The 17,701-nt window shown below is 39.3% G+C and overlaps 1 protein-coding gene across 1 annotated transcript in view; it reads left to right on the top strand.

The window, feature by feature from the left end:
- FTO (fat mass and obesity associated) overlaps positions 1–17,701 on the top strand; it is a 313,815-nt gene that overhangs the window by 91,924 nt on the left and 204,190 nt on the right. The window contains exon 8 of the mRNA XM_006897134.1: positions 8,553–8,677. Coding sequence (XP_006897196.1) covers positions 8,553–8,677 — 125 coding nt within the window. The remainder of the gene's footprint in view (positions 1–8,552; positions 8,678–17,701) is intronic.

Raw genomic sequence — 17,701 nt, 5'->3', positions numbered from 1 at the left:
ATCCTTGCTAACCAGATCCAGGCAGCCTTCCAGGAGCCTGTCGTCTTGTGGTTACTGTTCCCAGGGCCGACCACCGAGCTGTCTAACGTTAAGTTGCCACTGCTGCCTATGCCATGCAACAGCAGGGGAGCTCATTCTGTGGGTCTGGGGTAGGGGATGCTGGTTGGGAAGGCCTGCGCATGCGTGCACACTCTCCAGTGTGAGGTCATGCTCAATCTCTACTTCTACAGAGAACCAAAAGGGATTGAAAAGGAAGAAGGGGCCCTGCTCAAAAAGCTGTAACCAAGGGGCTTCTCCTCCTGATTTTACTCCCGCTCAGCCCAAGTTCGCAGACTCGTCTGACGGCCAGTGCGTTGGTGGGAACGACCACCGAGTGGTCTGAAGCTCTCTTTTCAGTATTTTTAAAAAAGTGTAGCTAAGGTTGCCAGAAAAGAAACATGTCCCTTATAAAACAAAACAAACAAACCAAAAAATAAAAAACGATAAAGAGCTAGCAGTTGGTCAGAGCTTAGAGGATAGGCCTTCTTGAATGCAGAAGTGCGGACATCCTTAGTCTCCATGGGACGTATAACAATTGGAGGGGGAGAGATCACACCCACCCCAGAGGAAGAGATGAAAAAAGAGCCCAGATCGTCAACCACAGGTGAAGGTCTAAGGATGAGGAAGCTGTGGGAGAGAAAAGAACAAAGTTTAGGGTCCTGGGAAAGAACTGCTCAGTAAAGCAGAGACGCCAAGTAAAGTTAGGACTAATTCTACTGATAAAATCCATCCTCAGAGGATGAAGACTCTCCGCTGGGAACTGACAGCAGAGGATGCCTCTGTCTCCAGCATATATGGAACTTTGACTGTAGTGATTATTTAGTGCTTCCCAGTACTTAGTCCTTCTGAATTTCTTTTTTCTTTCAAGTAATGGATATTGTCATTAAGCCTTTGTTTAAAATGGTACCATCCAACATAAGGTCGTTTAGCTGAGTTTAAGGTAGTAATTAATGCAAAAGAAAAATAATCATAGTGACTTATGTACGAGGCACCTGGCCTGAGAGCTTTAACACAGAATGATTAACTGATTTCTTTTTCTCAAGAAGCTGTCAAGTAGCTTCTCCTCTCATCTGTGTTTTGCAGCCGTGGTATCGGCTTACACCCAGCACTCCTAAAAATATTCTTGGCCCATCCTTGCTCTGATCAGCATTTTATAGATTTCTTTCAAAAAGTAATTACTAATTGAAAGAAATTTAGTCTCCAGAGCATGTTTCTCAAGGCTTATGATTTCTTTTCCCTCTCTTTTGAGGAGGAGAGTGTTTCAGATAAGAGAAGACTTTAAAAATTGGTACTTGTTTGAAGACAACTTTATGTTATTACAAATAGGAAGATGGCTTACTGTTATTTCCTGGGTAAGGTCAACCTTCAAGAAGCTGACTTGCTTTTCACCAAGGAAAAATTAGTAATTGTCTTGTTTAAAAAAAAAAAGCGAGAGACTCTTTTTAATTCTGATATTACCTTTTGTGTAATGACTTCCCCCGCTTCAGTCTACATTTCATGAAGTTCTCTATATTTTAAGGTCTAACTGCTCCACCCAAATTTTTTTTTAATTGAAAGGTATTTTTTTTTAAAAAAATTTTGTCTTAACAGTGTTTTTTTTCCATCTGGGTATATGTATCGTAATTTTACTAACTAGTTATTCATTAGTTGTGTCTCATCACTGGTAGACGTTAAATATTCTCTCTCTTGTCTTAATGCAAAAGAAATAACTAAAAATGGATCATCAACCGAAATAAAAATGCAGTACTAACTTGTAGAAGATAACATAGAGGAAAATTTAGATGACCTTGGCTTTGGCATTGAGCTTCTGATACGACACAAAAAAGCAAGATCTATGAAAGGAAAATATGAGAAATTTGACTTCATTATAATAAAAGACACGTGCTCTGAAAAAGATATTGTTAAAGAAATAAGACAAGTCTATATTATCTATCTATCTATCCATCATATAAAAACAAACCAAAAATGTCTATAAAAGATACACATTTTGAGATGAATAAATTCTCAAAATATGTATCTGATAAAAGACATATCTAAAATATACAACAGATTCCTTAAGACTTAACAATGGGAATATGATTTCACTTTCTTTAGAAAAAAAGAAAAGAAATTTGAACGGGCCTCCCCAAAGAAGAAACAGAGATGGCAAATAACATAAAGATGCCAAGGATCATATGTCCTGGTCATTAGGTGCCGTCAGGCTGATGTGAACTCATAGCAACCCTGATGTAACAGAGCCAAACTCTGCCTAACCCCGAGACGTCCTCCAGGTTGCTGCTGTGTTGGGGTCTTCTCTTTGCCTGTTATTTTTCTATACTTGATGTCCTTCCCCGGGAACTGTCTCCTCCTGATACCATGGCAGAGGATGTGAGGCAATGAATGCCCCACCATCTTCACTTCTAAGGAGTGTCCTGGTTGCATCTATTTCAATGCAAGTCCAGCCCACCCCTCCCGCAGTCTGTAATATATTCAAGAGAGCCCTACTGGCTAAATGGTAAGGAGTTACACTGCTAGCCAAAAGGTACACAGATCAAATCCACCAGCTGCTTTGCACAGAAAAAACTGGCAGCCAACTCCCATGTGATTTACTGCCTCTGAAAACCAAGTGGAGGGTCAGCTATGAGTCAGTTCTGACTCAGCAGTACCTAACAACAATAATGGTAAAAATCAAGCTCCTTCATCATCACCGTAATTCAAAAGCATCAGTAATTAGGGCAAATTACAAATTAAAACAGTAATGCGATAGTAAAATCCAAAACACTGGTTAGTTATTCATTAGATGTGTCTGCTCACTGGTAGACTTCTTGTAGACTGTGGCAAATACTGGTAAGAACATGGTACAACAGAAACCCTCACGCATGTGATTTTTATCAAGGAAGCCTATGTTTATATCTGATGCCTTTACTATTCTCCACTCTTTTCAAATGGTCTTTCATAAGAAGCTTTTTAGATTTTTGTTTCAGTGCCTTGGTATGCAATGATAAAATTAAAAAACCCCTCAACCTCATTTCTGAGACGTTCCTGCTCACAGTAAACCTCTGTCACTTTCCCAAGATTGTAAATTTCAACTCTGGAGGAGATTGCCCATCTTTCTACCTTGAAGCTGCTGGGGGATTCGAACCATCAGAGATACTCAGCCTTTATATTATCAGTGTGTCTCGCTGTGGACTGCACCACCAGAGTTAGCATGGTTCAAAACCAGGAAAAGTGTATGCGAGGGATCCATCCTCTCTCCATACCTTTTCTAACTTTAGGACGTTAGGCAGAACAGATCATCCGGGGTCTGTACGTTATTAGGAGGAATGTGGCATCAGGATTAGAGGAAGACTCATCAACAACTCCTGCTTGCCAAAACTGAGAAAGACCTGAGGAATTAGCTGTAGAAGGTCAAGGACTGCAACCTTCAATATGGATTGAAGCTGTACATCTCTGGGCCAATTGTCAGCATCATGATAGATGGAGAAGAGATTGAGGTTGTTAATAGCTTCGGCTTGCTTAGTTCCACAATCAACAGTCTTAGTACCAGCAGCCAGGAAATCACAAGACTAATCGCATTAGGAAAAATCTGCTTTCCTTTTCAGTCCTCTCCAGAGGACTGAAGTGTATCGATGTCATTCTAGAGATTTAGGTAGGCCTCATCCAACCCAGGGTCTTTGCAATGTCAGAGAGCTGACATTGACTAAGGATGATAAAAGAAGAAGCAATGCCTTTGAATTGTGGTGCTGGAGAAGAGTATTAACATACCATAGACTGCTAAGAAAGCAAACGGATCTGTCCTGGAGAGGCAAGACTTTTGAAGTTCCATCTTCTTTGACTATGTTGTCAGGAGGGACCAGTCCTTGGAGAAGGACATCATGCTTGGAAAGGTGGAGGGATGGTATAGGAGAGGAACACCCTCGATGAGATAGATCGACATAGTTACTGGGGTAATAAGTGTAGGTGTGTCAGAGACAATCATATTGGCTCAAGATAGGGCAGAGTTTGAGAGCACTTGTACATAGGGTTTCTTTGAATTGCAAGTGACATGATGGCACATAACAACAACAACAGTATTAAGTAACATAACTTTAGCAAATATACATTTTTTTGTCATCTTTTAGTTTTAGTGACCACTAGTCACCATTTTTTCTTTTAAATTGAAGATATTTGATGCTTTGAAATTGCCTCAATTTTAACAAAATATTACATAGCTTTTGCACTAATAAGACAATAATTATGATTATGTATCAAATAAATGAAGTTTTGGAAATTATAGAAAGAATCTGTTTATTTAAAAGCCTTTAAATGAATCCTTTATTGAAGTGAAGAGATTGTTGTTGATAGAGCACGTAACTCTTCCTTAATTATTTAATGAATTCATCAATTTATGAGTGAATCTCTTAATTGAAGGTGGTCTTCCATCAGTCTTTGTTTCTACAATATCTTTTTCAACTGTCTTCTGTAGTCAATGATTTGACAAATACTAAAATCTTTAAGCAGGACACTTTGATAAGTAGAGTGGTAGACAATGCCCTTGCATTCTTGAAGTTTACTTTCTAACCCTTTTCTCCTTCCCTCTGAAAGTATTCAGGATCCTAGTTCAAACAAGACCTGGATAAAATGTACATCATATGACAGGCAAGAAAGAGCTCCATGACTTAAACAATATATTTTAATAGATTTCATGGAAGTAATAACTTTGTTCTTATCAAATTCTTTAACATCACTTGGATAACTCTTTTTTTTTTAATATTCTGCTTGGCACAGTTTTGTGTTTTGGTAAACTAGTACGTATCTGCAGGCACAGTGGTAGACTACATGGCTTTTTGTTCTTGTTTTTCTCTAGTTTATTTACAAAGTTCTAATACAAATTCGAACAAATTCTTTTCCATTTCCCTCACCTCCCCCCATCAAATTGTACAAGCCAATAATTAATCCCCTCTTCCCCCTATACATCCACATCCCTCTGCTTCCAGCCTCTCCCACCCCTCCTGGATCCTTATTCATTCTACAATAACCGTCTTCTACAATATTTGTCCTTGTGGTACTGAGTTAGTTCACTCAGTATAATGCTCTCCAGTCCCTCCCAAGTTAGGTAGTAATTTGCAAAGTTATTGCTCCTGCGTGCTGCATAGTATTCCATTGTGTGAGTGTACCATAATTTCTTAACCCATTCATTTGTGGTTGGACATTTGGGCTATTTTCATGTTCTTGTGATGGTGAATAATGCTGCTGTGAACATTGGTGTACAAATCTCAGTTTGTGTCTCAGTTCTCATATTCTCAGGGTATATTCCAAGTAGTGGAATAGCTGGGTCATAGGGAATTTCTATGTTCAGATTTTTGAGGAAGCGCCAAACTGCCTTCCAGAAGATTGTATCATTTTACAGTCCTACCAACAATGTATAAGTGTTTCTTTCTCGCCACATCCTCTCCAACATTTATTACTTGCTGCCCTGTTAAACTTTGCCTCTGTTACTAGAGTGAGATGGTACTTCATTGTGGTTTTGATTTACACCTCTCTTATTGCCAGTGATTTGGAACATTTATTTCTTCATATGTCTGTTTGCCATTCGAATACCTTCCTCTGTGAAAATTCTATCCATGTCTTTTGCCTATTTTGTAATTGGGTTATCAGTCTTTTTCTTGTGGAGGCCCAGAATATATTCTGTAAACGTTTGTTCCTGCATGGCTTTTTGAGATGCTTTCCACCTTTATGTATATAAAGTAGAGTTTCACAGCCCAGGAATAGGATTGTTGCTAGAATACACATTGAGGCCAGGGCCTTCCTGAAATTAGACAGCTTTTAGATATTGTTGTTGTGGCTGATGTTGTTGTTGTTGTTATGAAAGGCTATCAAGCTGACTACCACTCATAGTGACGCTGTGTACATCAGATGTGTAGCTCGCCCTGCCCCACGCCACACCATCTCTTGTGTGCTTGAGCCTGTTGTTATGGTCACTCTGTGGGTCCTCTTGCTGACATCTTCTTCCCTTTCTCTGACCCACCTTGCTCAGCACGTTTCCTTTTCTCAAGGACTGACCCCTTCTGACGGCATGTTTGAAGGATGTGAGACCAGGTTTTACTGTCCTTGCGTCCAGGAGGACCCTGGTTGTGTTTCCTGCAGCATAGCCTTGCTTGTTCTCTTGGCAGTAGATGAGCTATTCCATGCTCTTCTCTAACACCACAACTCAAGAGGATAGTGATTCTCCTTCTGTTATCTTTATTAATTTCCAACCTTCAGATGCATCAGAAGCACTTGAAAAGACCATGTTTTGGATTAGGTGCACCTAAGTTTAACACTTAAACTGGACCTGGGAGTCAGAGATCAGCATCCTTTGCTTAGTTGGTGTTGCTCCAGTCATCTTAGAACCTCCGCAATAGATAAATTCATTTGTCTTATCTCCTTGTGTTAGTAAGGGTTCTTGACTTGAACAACAGAAGTGGATTCTGGTGAGTTTACACGAAGTGAGTCTTTATTGAAAAAGATAGCAGATAATTCGGAAGATCAAAGGAAAAAAAGAATGACCTAGAGTCTGAAAGTTCAGGAAAGAGAAGAATACTCTGACAGCCATGGTTGGTAGAAACTAAGATAATGGAGTAATGGCTCCCAAATATTTTTTTTTCTTCTTTATCGGGAGAGGAAGACCCTTGATGAGCTGGGTCAATTCTGTGACTGGGGTGGTGGGAGTAAGTGTGTCAGAGATGACGAGGTTGGCACAGGATGGAGCAGGGTTTAGGGCTCTTGTACATAGGGTTGCTATCAGTCGCAAGTGACTCAACGGCACATAACAACAACATCATCATCATTCCTTTGAAGAATCTAAAGCCTTTGAAAAGAGATTCAGATTAGTCTCCTTTATAAGAGTGGACTGGGCATCTTAATTGAAAATTCATCTGGTAACACCCACAATAAATCCCTCACCAACCCCATTGCTGTGGAGTGGATTCCAGTCATTAAAGAGCTGAATGGAGATTCAAAGGGTTTCTTTGGCTATGCCCTTTGCCAAAGCTTATTGCTAGTCCTTTCTTCCATGGAGTCTCTCAGTGGGTTCAAAAACCAGCCTCTCAGTCCGCAGTCAAGTGCAAACCGTTTTAGCCACCCAGCGTTTTCTCTACATACCACAGAACAAACTCTGCACAAAGAGATCCCCACGCCGTTATGAGGTGAAAGTTCAGTTTATGATGATAGGCTACATCACTGCCCCCCTTCTCAGTATTGTCAAGAGGATAGGAAATGTCGTTTCTACACTAGAAAATGAAGTAAGGAATAAGAAAGCGGTATTTCAAGTTACATAAGAGCCAATTTATGAGGATGCTTTTTTAAGTAAACAAATATATTGACATGAGTTAGATTAAGGATCATATTAAGTAACTAGAATGCAGAAAGCGGCAATCTGATTTCTCATAGCAACAGCCAAGGATATAAAAATAAACTCCCTAAAGGAGCCTCACTAAATTTTAATTAAAAACATTTATGAATGCTTAAAGTTTCTCTTCCTTGAAGTAGAAACATGTGAAGTAGAAAAATATGAAGACAGGGAAGCATGCTACGCAGCCAAATTCTCTGATTAAACTTAGGGAAAAGTTGGCTCAAATTTCAAGTAGCAAGTGGATCTTTTTAAATTTTTTTATAGTGTAACATACATTTAAGTGCTTAAAAATATGTATACAAAAAGAGCTTACAAGAATGTGTTGAAGATTAAAATGGAAACTGCTATTTGAGATCTGGGTTTTTTTTCATTAATTAGAATAAATAGGATGTTATATGCTTGAGCCTGAACTGCTTTTAAAAGCAACATCTGACATTCCCCAATTCTTGGTAGAGGAGGCTTGAGTTTTTTTGAACTTGCCTGCGAGACCTCTTTATTTTTAAAATTTATCTCCTAGGTGTAAGATTCCCTGCAACTCACTTGGAATATTAGTGTAATTGCACGTAGGGGCTTGTCAAAGCTGGGAAACGTTCATTGATATATAACACTTCATTTTCAACTTAAATGTTCTTTCTTTCTTCACAAGAACTTATTTTCATCAGTAAGGAAAAGAAATTATTTCCCCTCCCCCAAGAAAGAATCACTGCATTGACTTGAGACAGAATTTGGTTATTTAAGTTGGAGGAACAGAGCAGAAAGGCTTAGTTGGGTGGCAGAAAGGAGAGGGAGAGAGGGAGAGAGAAAGCCTAAAGCTGCCCTGTTGTAAAAAAGGCAGAACAAACCACACACATTTATGCTTTTCGTAGTAGACAATTCACAAGGGGGGAAAAAGTCATCATCCACAAAGAAAATTACAGTGAGAATACACAGTATCTTGATGTTTTACTTAAGGCAATAGAGCTTTAGAATTTACTTTATGTGCCATGTACATTGATTAAATACAAAATATATGCTGGCCATTTTTGACCATCATTTACTGTATTGATTTGTTAGCAGTGGAACTGAAATTAAAAAGGCATTGATTTACTGTCCTTATTTGCTTATGGGCTTTTTTAAAATTTATTATTAATTTTCCCCTTCTTTTTTGGATCATTTCTTGTAGACAAATGCTGTGCTTCGTGAAGTCAGAAGAGAGGAACTCCCGGTGAAACAAAGAAATGAAATGCTGACTGCCATCCTGGCCTCCCTCACCGCACGGCAGAACCTGAGAGCGGAGTGGCAAGCCAGGTCAGTTCTGTTACCGAAAGAAATTTATTGTTCCTTAAAAACAAGAGCTACATTTGGTTAAATCTTTCGTTTCAGCTGGTCTCATCCCTCTCCGTTGGGGAGGCCTGTAAGAAGTGAACACATTTAAGATGCCTTCAGCCAAAGTTCGTTTTCTTGCACATGGTGTCTTCATTAATTGTTCTTCTCCATGATGTCATTTCTCTGTGTATCTGATTTGTCCCTGATTCTAACGTGCAGCACATTGGTTTGCTGAAGAACTCTTCATCTACAGTCTTGAAGACAAGCACTGTTACTTAGTTAACAATAGAGGGTGAGAAGTTGACATAGTGCTCTTGCGTCACTTGATGAGGAGTACATAGGTTGAAATGAGCGATTTATCAACTCTCATTTTAGAATTGACCACGTAGAGATTACTTTTGCTTCAATGTAATCTCTTAGTGAGTGGTCTTAAAGCTTCTACAAATTGTCAGTTTCCCCAGAAATGATGCTTGCATGGTAAATATCATAATTTCCTGCTCTTCTTTGAAACACAGTTGTTCCATGGAAGGCTATAATAGTTCCCCAGAAAGGTAGGCTTAGCCTTTACAGCTGTAGTTTGTAAAATAGTTTGTATTATCATATGTTTCTAGGCAAGAGGAGAGGAATCAGGAAGATCATGCTGGGTTTTGTCTCTGACTCTTATTTTATGCTTTAAAAATTCCGTGTCTGGGAATCAAGGATTTCTTTGAGAGTGATAATACTCTCCAAATGAGTTCATGCAGCATAATCTAGAATTGATAGCTTCACCAATGAAAACTGTCATAAAGAGAACTTCATCGGAACACAGCTCGAGATGAGATGAGCATTTCCCAAGAAAGGGGTTAATAATCGTATGAACTAATTTTGATTTAGTTTCAGCCGCATTTCAACCATATTATCTGCTTTTTCAATTGTTTCATCTCTTTAAGTTCACACTCAGATTCCAATTATAATTATACAATTTTTAATTGTTATCACCTGCCCCTCATTTGTCCTGTGGTCAAAGTAGATGGGAGGGAGTTTCAACTCTAGTAATTCTGTTATTTACAGTTTAACTTCCAATAATTTTTAACTTGTCTTTGCTGTAAAATTGAAGTTTGTCTATTCATTAAAGTCCTGTACTTTATAAAGTAATGTAATAGCAGTGTGCGGACATCTAAGAGCGTGCTCTCACTCTTTCTCTGTGACCTTTTATATCCCTCTCATTCTGGTTGTTCGTATTGAATAGGAAAAGGAGAAGGAAAGAATCCCCTGTAAATCTCTCCTCCATCCCCATCTCTCCAGTGGCAGCATAGCACAGAGAGAGACCAAATGTTGACAATGTTGTCTTTTGTATGGTGAGTGCTGTTAGTTTGTTAATAATAATTTCCTAATACACCAAATCATCAGACAACACCAAAATGGCCTGTTTTAAAGGCGTCTGGTTTCAGCATTGCTGGCCCTGACTGCTAACCGTTTAATCAAGCACTGGAGCCAGCATTGAAGTTGATGTAGTCTAGCCTGTGAAACAAAAATTCTCAAGTACTTTGTGGTAGAGAAAGAGAAAAGAAAGAGCTTAGCAAGTGACACTCTGCAGACCTCTTTAAAACTAAACACCTGAAAGAAAATTTCAAGAGGGTCATGTCTTGAGAGCCCAGAAAGAAAATTGTCCTTTGAGTATTAACTAGCCATAATCCTTGGCCTACCCTTTCTCCTCCCACATTTGATGTTTCCCGTCCTGGTGACCCTATCTAAGACTCATCCATATGATCTGTATAAACAGACTGTTACCATACACCTTTCTTTTCCTCATCAAAGCTTCATCTGGCTGTCTGGAATCAGGCATTGCCTTGAGTAGCCATCAAGCATTTGGTGGTGAAAGTTATAAAACATCCACTGCCATGCTTACTGAGCCGTCTGCACTGGAGAGATCGGCCTAGTGTGTACTCTGGAATTACACGAGGAAAAATGTGCTTTGACAGAAAATAATTAGCACTCGCCAAAGGCCAAGCAATAGGTTACAGTATTTTACTTTCATCTAAGCTATCAGGGGATCAGTTAGATTAGATAATGGGAATTTTTTCTTCTCAAAGTTAAATACAGATGACTCTAATTATTTTATATTGCACATTGGAGAATGTATTATGAATAGTACAACTTCAAGAAATTTAGACCCACTGAGCCTCTGAAGATGCCAATAACTTCAGTGTAAGTCTACTGTAATGTAGGCCTTCACCTCTTCAGCAGGTTTATTTGTGGTAATGACGTTGGGGAGAATTTTTAAGTAGAATTTGCAGCAAGGCTATAAAATATTTGTACCTTTCTTAGGCCAGAAGCTAAGCCATTGTTTGGGATCCACTGAAGTCTCTTAAAGTGAAAGCATATGTTCTCTGTAATTTAGCTCGTGGAGGAAGGTGTCAGTTCTGTGTGAGTTGCAATAACTGAGTTTGTCACAGTGTCACACAATTCTACAATGGTAGAGGCACAGCTGAGTGCTGTGGGTTTCCTTCACCAAGCTTCGTAATCCCATAAACAACCCTCTCCAAATAGGCTTATTAGAGCTGTCTATTCACTTCCCCAGAGTTGAATGATCCAAAGTACATCAGGAGAAGTGATGTGAATGCAGGGTAAGTGTTAACAGAAGTGGTACAGAATTTCTGAAGATTTGGCTTTGTTTATACAGTCCACTCTGTCTGATGGACAGCTTGTTATAGCTTTTAAAGAACTGGGCAAGCCCTCTGAGCTGACCCCTTCTTGACCTCTGCAGCCCAAAGGTCAGTCTGCAGCTAATAAACTCTGAGGTTCTTAGGGTCTACTGTAGGAAAAGGCAGAAAAAGAGCAGCTGCGAGGACTGGACGATCCAGGATAGGCTGCTTTAGGGTCACTCTCTGATAATGAAAATGATTACCAAATTATATGGAAGTTTAACAGCAATAGTGAGTGAGAGGAGGGTGGAGCCCAATGTATTAGGTTTGCTAAATGAACTGTGAAGAGGCCCATCTGGCTCTCAACATCTTTTTCCCCCCTTTCCTTACCAAGGGGAAACATTTTTAAAATAGCAGCAGTACATATAGACTCATTGACCCATGCAAGTAACTGGAATGGATTAAGATTTAATGGTGACAGTGGAAGAAATTATCATTTGAAGAATGCGCTAAAGAAAAGGTACAGTTAGGATTTGTAAAATTTTTACCAAAGGCAAATAAAGAGATAAAATTAAAGAACTGAAAATAAATAAGTGAAACTAATGGGAGGAAAAACCCCAACAAAGAAAAGGCATTTATGCCTGGCTTGTTTTTCTAAATAAAACATTATAAAAATCATTGCCTCTGTTTATCTTATACAAATCCCCAGCATCTCTCCTAGATTGCTAAAGCCTTTGAGGTCACTGTTTATTATCAAAGAGGAAAGAAACAGGCTGCCTTTTGTCTTCAATATGTCAGCATGAGAATCAAACCTTTTTTTCTGCTTATTTGACCAGTTAAAATAGTGCAGGTAAGGCAAATGTTAAAGGAAATGGTATTAAAAAAGAAAGAAAGGAAGGAAGGAAAGAAAGAGAGAGAGAGAGAGAGAGAGAAGAAAAGAAAAGAAAGCTATGCTCAAAACACTTCCAGTGAAATTTCTATTTAGCTAGACTGACAAAGTTGCCTCTTTCTAGTAGGGACACAGAATTATTCTAACAAAATCCCGGTCATGGGCAGTCTGAACACCTGGAGAACTAGGGGAAACAAAAATGGCCAGAACAAGGGATAAAAGCATGGCTGAAAGGCTGTGCTTACCCACCACGCTGACCAGCCCACCAAGCAGAGCCCTGCCTTCAACAAGGAGAGGAAAAAAACCCACAAAAATAAACCACAACTGTACAGGAACACCTTGGAAGATGGAGGACTATTTTCTTCCCATCCACATGAAAATGAACGCCTGAGAGAACCTTTATTTGGGCAGTTGAGATGCTATGGGAACTTGCCCAGATGTGGAATGAGAGAAAACTTTTCAAATACACTGTGATGCGGAGAAACAGCTGGTGCAATTTTGAGCCAGACGGAGAAAGATGACCAGAGCAAGACAAACACATCGTCATTACCCACACTTCCTGGAAAGATAAGTGCATGCACAGAGGGTAGAGACTTGCATAAGGAAATTCCCATAGAAAGAGAATGCACAAACCACACCTCATGTTCATGGGTCTTGGGAACTTTCCAGATACTGACTGACTGACTTTAGTAGGTTCAATCACACTATCTTCCAGGTACAAGCTCCCTGGTTCCATGCCGTCATCCTGGCTGTATGACCTGCCCAGAATATTTAAACTACTCTTCATGATCAAAAAAACTTATTGTGATGGGGAAGTCTGCTGTTAGGGGCCTCTCCAGGGTACTGAAGAGCAATGGTGTCACTCTGGAGACTAAGGTGTGTCTGATACAGACTGTGGTCTTTGCAATCACTTGTTATTCATCAGAGAGTTGGACAATGACTAAGGAGGATAGAAGGAGAATTGATGCCTTTGAGCTGTGGTGCTGGAGAAGAGTATTGAATGTACCTGGACTGCCAAGAAAATGAACATTCATCCTGGAGAGGGTTAAACCAGGCTGCTCCTTGGAGGCAAGGATTCTGAGGCTCCGTCTAACATACTTTGGACATGTTGTGAGGAGAGACCGGTCCTTGGAGAGGGACATCATGCTTGGGAGGGTTGAGGGACAGCACAGGTGGGGAAGACCGTCTATGAGGTGGATTGAATCAGTGACTGGGGTAGTCAGGATGGGTGTGTCAGAGGCAGTGTGATTGGCACAGGATAGAGCAGGGTTTAGGGCTTTTGTACATAGGGTTGCTGTGAGTCGCAAGCAACTCGATGGCACATAGCAACAACAACTTTCCATGATAGTCTTAAAAACATACAAAGACAACAAGTTACCAAAAGTCTCCCAAATACAGGTAGCTACATGAACATATCAGAAGCTGCAACATACATACTAAGAAAGTGGCTACACAGTGTCCCAGAATTGGCAGACAATATTAAACTACACAAAGAAAACAAAACAAGCTCTCACTTAAAAAAGGAAACCACATCACAGAGACAGTAAATATTCTAGAAACAGGAAGCCTGAATAAAAACTCCAATGTGGAATTCAAAGAATGAGTGCTCACAATTACAAATGATGGGAGAAAGAGTTGAAGCCACAAGCAAAGAAGCAGAAGCAATTTTTAAAAAGAAAAATCATGATAAAACAAAGCAGATACAACCAACAGTATACTAGAAACAATAGAAAAAAACATGAAAATACAATCCAGAATAATAATACCAACATTACTGACATTATCAATATGTAGGAGGGACAAAAGGGTAGAATGGAAGAAATGGAACACAGAATCAGTGAAATAGAAGACAAGACTCTTAGAATCTCCTAGAACAACAAGCTGGGAGAAGATGAGAAGAAAATGTAATAATCATACAGAGTAAAATCAAGCAAAATAAAATACATATATTGAAATTAAAGAACTGGAGAGGAGGGGGGAAAACACTGAATAAATACCAAACAGAAGAGGGGCTAGGAGAAAACTTTGCAGCTGCATTGGAAAATGAGAACATATGCAATCAAGAAGCCTAGTGAACTCCAAACAGAATGCTGTTGTTGTTATGCGCCACCCAGTCACCTGCAACTTATAGTGACCCTATGTACAGTAGCTCTGAACCCTGCCCTAAACTAAGTGCGATGCACCTAATTCCATTGCCCCAGTTACTGTGCTTATCCATCTCATCTGGGGTCTTTCTCTCCTCTCCTGTTCCAAGCATGATGTCCTTCTCCAAGGACTGGTCCCTCCTGGCCATGTGCCCAAAGCATGTGAGCTGGAGCTTCAAAAACCTTGCCTCCAAGGAGAAACTTGGTTCTATCTTGTCCAAGACAAACCCATTTGTTCTCCTGATTGTCCATGTTAAGTTCAATACAATGTCCGAACAGAATAGATCCTCCAAAAAAATAGCAAAATATATTTATCACAATAAAATTCTCCAAAATAGAAGATCAAAAAGCAGCTCAAGAAAAAGTCATCTACATAGGAGTAATAACCAAATTAAGCTGTAGCTGTCCAGCAGAAACCATGTGAACAAGAAGATAGTGGAGTGGCACATACAAAAGGCTGAAAGAAAATAAATGCCAACCGGGAATCCTGTATACAGCAAAACTGTTCATCAGTTATGAAGGAGAAATTGTGTCATTCTCTAAGAAAAGCAGAAAATTAAGGAATTTGTGAAAACAAGACCAGCTCTACAAGAAATACCAAATGAAGTTGTGCACACAGAGATAGCAAAGGAAAGTGGATGGGCAAAAGTAACCAGCAACAAAACAAAAAAGAACTCTGCAAAATTGCACTTCTGGCACAATGGTATGTGGTTCATATCCACCAGCAGTGCAGTTTCCTCTGGTGTGATTTACTGTCTCTGTAAATATACTGTGGTTAGGTTCCAAGTCAACAGTGCATAACAACAACATTGATAATCATACTGAATGTGAATGACTTAAACATGTCAAAATATGAGAAGAATAGCAGAATGGATAAAACAAAACAAACCAACCCAAACCCATCAGTATAGTGCCTGCAATGGATAAAAAACAAACATAAAACAAACCAAAAAATCCTCAATATGTTGCCCACAGAGACACGTCTAAGAAATAAGAAGAAAGATAGATTGAAAATCAAAAGGTGGAGTAAAATGTACAAAGCAAATGGGAACCAAAAGAAAGCAAGAGTGGCAATACTCATCTCTGATAAAATAGACTGAAAACCAGCATAAGAGTTAAAGAAGGACACTAAAAAGTGCTGTATTTTGCTAGGAGAGGCTACTCTCTTTGGAGAGGGACATCATGTTTGGAAAGGTGGAGGGTTAGTGAGATGAAAACTCTCAACCAGATAGATTGACACAGTGACTGCACCAGTAGGATTCAGGATGTCAGAAATTATGAGGGTGGCACAGGAAGGACACAGGGTCACTATGCGTCATGACACCTAACAACAACAACGATAAGCTATAATCCCACAAATTTGAAAATCTAGAGGAACGGGAAAATTCTTAGAAACTCACATCCCCCATGCTTGCTGGAGAAGAATGTATGTTGAGCTTTTCTTCCTGGTGGAGCCCTCTGTATATGTGTGTCTACAAGGTGAGTTTGTGTTAATTTTATGATGTAGTTCTTTTGCAGCTTTGTTGAGTTTCTTTGTAGTTATCCTATATTTCAACAAGAGTGGAACATTGAAGCTTCTTGTTTCTATTATGGTGTTTACTATTTCTTTCTTCAAGCCTATTAATATTTGGATATTGTTGTGTATTTTGCTGTTCCATCATGTGTGTATATATGAATTAAGGTTTTATCCTCTTGTTCTTTTCACCATTTAAACATTATATAGAGTTCATCCTTGTCTCGTATGCTGTTTTGACCCTAAAGTCTATTGTATCAGAGATTAATATGTGCTCTCCTTCTTTTTGTTGTTGTTGTCATTTACTTGATTGATTTTTTTCCACCTTTTGATTTTTATATTATTTATCCACCATGGACTGCTAGGAAAACAAACAGATTTGTCCTGGGAAGGGTTAAACCGAGTGGCTCCTTGGAGGCAAGGATTCTGAGGCTCCGTCTAACATACTTTGGACATGTTGTGAGGAGAGACCGGTCCTTGGAGAGGGACATCATGCTTGGGAGGGTGGAGGGACGGCGCAGGAGAGGAAGGCCCTCTATGAGGTGGATTGATTCAGTGACTGGGATAATTGGGATGGGAGTGTCAGAGACAGTGCGATTGGCACAAGACAGAGCGGAGTTAGGGCTGTTGTACATAGGGTCGCTATGAGTTGCAGGCGACTCTACGGCACATAACAACAACAACAACAACAACAACAAACAATCCTCATGTCTAAGGTATTTTTATACAGCATACTAATGATTTTTTTTTTTATCCATTCTGCTGCTCTTTTTTTCTTTAGGGGAGCATTTAAAATATTCACATTGACTGAGATTATTAATAGGCCAGGTTTTATTGCTGCAATTTTGTTATTTTCTTTTTTTGTGTTGTTAGTGGATACTTTATCCACTTTATCTGTGCTTCCTCTGTGTGGAGGGCTTCCTTTAGTATTTCATGTAAAATTGATCTTTTATTCATGATTTCCCAAAGTTTCTGCTTTTCGGAAAATGTCCTAATTTCTCTTTCATATTTGATGGACAGTTTTACTGGGTAAAGGATTCTCAGTTGACAGTTGTTTTCTTTCAGAGTTGTGTATATGCCATCTCCTGGTCTTTTTGCTTGCATGAGTTTTTTTTTCAACTTTCTCCAAGATAGAGGTTGTTTATTTTTTGGCAGTTCATGGTATATTGACTATTCTTCATCAACAGCACATTCCAAAGACATCAATTCTTCTTGGATCTTTCTTCCTCACTGCCCGATGTTCAGATACATGTAAGGCAATTGAAACACGACCAAAATTTACATTCCCTGATCTTTAAATTGGTATCTATTCCCTTTAGTGCTTTGAAAAAGTCCTTGAATGTAGATTATCCCAAAGCAACACTCATACAAATGTTGCCCTTCTTGTTATTGCATGCCATTAAGTCAAAACTAACTAATAGTTGTCCCTTCAGTAGGATCTAGGAGATGATAAACACACAGGAGGAACTTGCCCATCTTTCTCAACCATCCTCCCTTGAGTTGGCAGTGCAACTTTTATCCATTAGCCCATCGTGATATTTTTTTCATACATGTATTTGTACATATGTATGTGCTTGCATCATTTCTGAGAAATTGGAGCTTAGTCTTATTGGCTCAATTTGTAGATAACTTTCTTTTTCTTGCACTGCTGTCAGTATTCTGTCCTTTTCTTTGATTATGGGGAATTTGCCTATCCCATATCTCAGTGCTTTTCTTTTGAAATCTATCCGATTCAGGGTGCACTCAGGTTTTTGAATATTTCTTCCCCCCCCCTTAATGATCCCTGGAAAAGGTTTTATTCTTTTAAATCTTCCACAGTTTTCTTGAGGCTCCACC

Source organism: Elephantulus edwardii, unplaced genomic scaffold (assembly GCF_000299155.1).
Source record: "Elephantulus edwardii isolate Elephantulus edwardi_28Jun2011 unplaced genomic scaffold, EleEdw1.0 scaffold00201, whole genome shotgun sequence".
Classification (NCBI taxonomy): domain Eukaryota; kingdom Metazoa; phylum Chordata; class Mammalia; order Macroscelidea; family Macroscelididae; genus Elephantulus; species Elephantulus edwardii.
Note: the sequence above shows the minus strand (reverse complement) of the source record. Positions and strands in the feature narration are given on the sequence as shown.